General features: G+C 64.2%; 1 protein-coding gene across 1 annotated transcript; it reads right to left on the bottom strand.

The window, feature by feature from the left end:
• Window positions 1–2,610: 2,610 nt before the first annotated feature.
• On the bottom strand, window positions 2,611–2,901 carry EMIHUDRAFT_59804 (hypothetical protein; the record flags this gene model as incomplete). Its single annotated transcript, XM_005790098.1, has 1 exon — window positions 2,611–2,901. A coding segment is annotated over one exon (291 nt), but the record flags the coding sequence as incomplete, so codon positions are not given.
• Window positions 2,902–4,124: the final 1,223 nt, after the last annotated feature.

Genomic DNA, 4,124 nt, shown 5'->3' with positions numbered 1-4,124 from the left:
ATCTAAAGTCATATGGCCGATGTGCACATTCATAACAAAGTATGTTGTGCCTGGTGCCTGGTAAGGCTAACAGGGGAGCGTGGGGCCGCGGCGCGCGGCTCCGGAGCTGGGGCGCGCGGTCACGACACGCTCACGCCTCGCGGCGCGCGGGGACAGTGCTGCTGCACGACTCCCTCTCTCTCTCGAAGTGGAGTAAGCAAGGTCAAGAGGGCCAAGGCGCAAGGTTTGCCCCTAGGTTTGCCCCAAAGGTGGCTGAACCGTCCGATGCGCCATGCACCACGCCATTATCGGCCAAGGGCGAGCGTGTGTCGGTCGTCATGCTACCTCTATCCTATAGCACATCCCACTCGGACTCGCGCTCACGGGAGCTATCTCCCCGATGCCTTCGCCTCATCCGCCGGTGGTGCTGTGCGATCACCAACTGCACCTCCTCCGCTGGCGCGCGGGCCGCCTCGCCTATCCGCCGCGCCTCCTGCCTCGCCTCGCTCAGCAGCCTCTCCGCCTTCCTCTCCGCAACGCTGAGGAGCCGCGAGGCCTCGCTCGCCGCAGCGCTGCGCGCCTGCTCCTCCCCAACGAGCGCCTCGAGCCTACCTCCCGCCGGCAGCGGCCCGCTGCGCTCCGCGCCGTCGAAGCGTGAAAAGACGTACTGCGTAGCGTAGGGCGACGGCACCTCGTACAGTGAGGCGTCGCCCTCGATGGCGCCCTCCGCCTGCACACGCCAGGGCTCGGCTTGAGGCTGGGGCGTGTGAGTGACCTAGCTGCGCCTACGACCCCCGCGCCTGCGCGGAGGTGACAAAGTGGCCCGAGTGCGGGTAGTTGTCCACCTTGCCATAGAGCGGCCCGGTCGATGAAAAGGACTGCCCAAAGATGCCGTGCGGCTGGAAACGCTCCGCGTAGTCGCCCTTGACACCAGCGCCAATGTCGAGACGGTGCTCCGGCCCTGCGATGAGGTCAAAGGTCGGGCGGCCCTGCACACTGAAGCTCCAGTTCCCCGCCGCGAATGTCGCGTGAGACATCTGCACGGCGACGGTGAGCTCCTCGCACCGCTTTGACTTGCCCTTGCCGATCCGGACGCGGCGACCGTGACAGGAACCGTTGATGACCTTATAGCCCCAATTGTTCTCCGTCAGCTCGGACGCCCAAAAGGAGAAGTTGGCCCAGACCCGCTTCGTCGGCCCCACGCGCGCGGTCAAGTGCATCTCCGTGACGAACGATCCGTCGACGACGAGGGTGCTGCCGTCCGAGCGGTGCAGCTCAAACGTGGCATTCTCGATCCGGAGGTTGACAGCGATGTTTGGCGCGGAGAAGAAGTTGAATAGCCGGCCGTGGCGACCTCGAAAGTCGGCGCGCCCGCCGTGCGCAAAATGGAGATGCGGGTCCTTGTCGAGTACCAAAGCCGGGGGGTGGTTCGGCGGGGCGGGCTGACCGGGCGGGACCGCTACGGGAGGAGAGGGCGGAGGGGGCATGAGAAACTTGAGCCTCGTCGTCCCCTCGGCGTCGGCGACGGCCTCTTCTCGGCACCTCGAAGAGTTGCTAACCATGCTCTGGTAGCTAAGGGCAGTCACGATTGTGACGCTGCCGTCCGAGTTGGGCGAACCTCCCAGTGGCGCCGACCGGGGGAAGGGAAGATCCGGGCCTGCAAACAGGAAGATTGTCCCGAAGCCTAGTGCCTGGTCCGCTTCAAAATAGATGTCCTTTGTTGCACGAATCTTTGGAGTAGTGAAGCACTCCGCCGGCGACGCATCAAAACAATTCTCAGGAAAGTCTAGGTGGAGCCCACTACCGATGGGTGCCGAGTAGTTCACTACCCGCCACACGTCTCCGACTGTTTGGCCGCATGTCTCGTCAGCGCAAGTCAGCTTGAGCTCCAGAGCCTCGCCCTGTTTCAACTTCGCCGGCACACCAATTCTTTCGCAGTTCTCATCCAAATTCGTGATGCTGCTGCATCTGCTGTAGGCAGCTCGATTTTCCACCCGGAGGTAGAGCGCAATAAGGTCGCTACGTTGAATTTCAGAGACCAGGGATTGTGCGTAGGCCTTATCGGCGTTGGAGCAGTTTCCATGGCCTAACCGAAATAGGTGGAACATTGAAACATAGCCGATAGCCCAAGTTAAGTTGTCGTAGCGCCCGCACCAGATGGGGTAGCCGCTCACGCTCGCTCTTCCGCTGCAAGTGTACTTCTCCTTCCCCATTTCTGCTGATTGGCTCTGTACTGAGCTGATTGCGGCCACGAAGACGCGCACGGCGAGGGAGCGCCCCACCATGAGCTTCCCGGATCGCGAAGGATATGGACGCACCCGCGTCTTGAAGTCGGCGCTCGCGTGGCGACCGCCGCCTCTGGACGCTGCCATCGAAGAGGCTCTGCAGAACGGTGATCAGGAGGTTGAGGTCAGCCCCGATCGATAGGAAGTCGCCCACCTTGATCCCGCACGGGAGCTGGTCGACGTGGATGGTCAAGTCCCCCGCGGAGGCGTCAATCGACAGCGTGGATGGCCCGCACGGAGCCGTCGGCGGCGGTGGCGGCGGCGGAGGGGGCGGGAGGGCTACCGGCGGTGGCGAGACCGTCGAGTCGCACCCCCTCGACTTGGGCGGTCCCACCTTCGTAGTGTATTCGCCAGCGTAGTTCCCAGGGGGCGAATAGCGGCAGACAACGGCCAGGTTGTACCACCCCTCTCTCAAGTTATTGCAGTCGAGGTTAACGCCGCAGCCAACCTCGACGGAGGTCTTCCAGACGACCTGCGTAAAGTGGCCAGTCGCTCCTGTTGAATCCGGCTTGCTCGTGCCCGTCGCGAAATCATAGTTGTCAATCTCCTCGTACCAGCTGTTGACCGCGTTGCTATAGCTCGTGTCCGCGCGGAAGCGGCCTGGCGCCGTGCTTCCTGCCCAGTAGAGGTTCTCACCAGCGTTGGGGCGGTCGGCCTGCGGTGAATGGCCGAGGGGGCAGCTGTCGGCGTACTCCGGGAGGGCGGCGGCGGCGGTGTAGGGGCGGCGGCGAGCTCCCGGATGCAAATACTCGCCTCACAGTCCAAGATGGCGGCTCGCGCCCCCATCCGTGCACCGGCGTGCCACTCTAGTCCCGCCTGCCGCCCAGATACCGAGGGCGGGGCGCACTCTTCGACTTGGGCTATTATTTGCCACCGGGAGGGCGGCGGCGGCGGTGTAGGGGCGGCGGCGAGCTCCCGGTTGCAAATATACTCGCCTCACAGTCCAAGATGGCGGCTCGCGCCCCCATCCGTGCACCAGTGTGCCACTCTAGTCCCGCCTGCCGTATGGCGGCAAGGCCTCTTTGCGCGCCCACCCTCGTCACGCAGAAGACCAACGGGCGTCGGACCGCGGTGAGACCGCGCCGCCCTCCGCGCCCGCCCGCGCCCGCAGCGTGAACACATACGCGCGTCCCTCGCCGCACGGAAACATACGCGCCAGCCGCGCACACAACCTCACATGCAGCGCAGACCGCATGCCCGCGCCCTGGGCCGCCGACGACCCGGTCGGGCGGGCTGAGCGGCCGCCGCACACCACCAGGCAGGCGCACAACCACCCGCAGCGCGCCGCAGCCCACCGCGCAGCCCTGCCAGCCAAGCCTGCGCCTCCCAGCTGCACAAACAGGGCGCACAACAGAATACAGCACACAGCACACACGCACAACAGAATACAGCACACAGCACACACCGGCGGCGCGCGCGCAGCACACGCAGACGCGCGCGCGACCGCAACACGCACACGTACACAGCACGCGCGCGTCGCACGCCAGCGCAGCGCCACACACAGAGCACACTTCCCATCAGCAGCAGCAGCCTGCCACAATCCACATCTCACACACGCGCGCACACACTCCCCCCTACCGGCGCACGCATTGGGCGTCGCCGAGAGCTCCCAAAGCTGACTTGTGTGGCTGCTTGTGCTGCCGGCTCATCCAGCGGCAGCACAAGCCGCCACCCACCCCAAAAAGATCACTCTTTATCGCTTGCCTTTTACAGCCCTAGATGGGACGATACACGGCTGACAGTCAACGAATCCCGCTTCATGCGCGACCTCCTAGACTCTTGCCCCCATTTCACCTCAAAACTCGCTCTACATGTCAATTTCAATATCGGGCAACTTCGTTGTTGTCTTTTGCGACCTTT

The sequence above is a fragment of the Emiliania huxleyi genome (genome assembly GCF_000372725.1).
Source record: "Emiliania huxleyi CCMP1516 chromosome Unknown EMIHUscaffold_1224, whole genome shotgun sequence".
Taxonomy (NCBI): Eukaryota; Haptophyta; order Isochrysidales; family Noelaerhabdaceae; genus Emiliania; species Emiliania huxleyi.
This window is presented reverse-complemented; position numbering and strand designations above follow the sequence as displayed.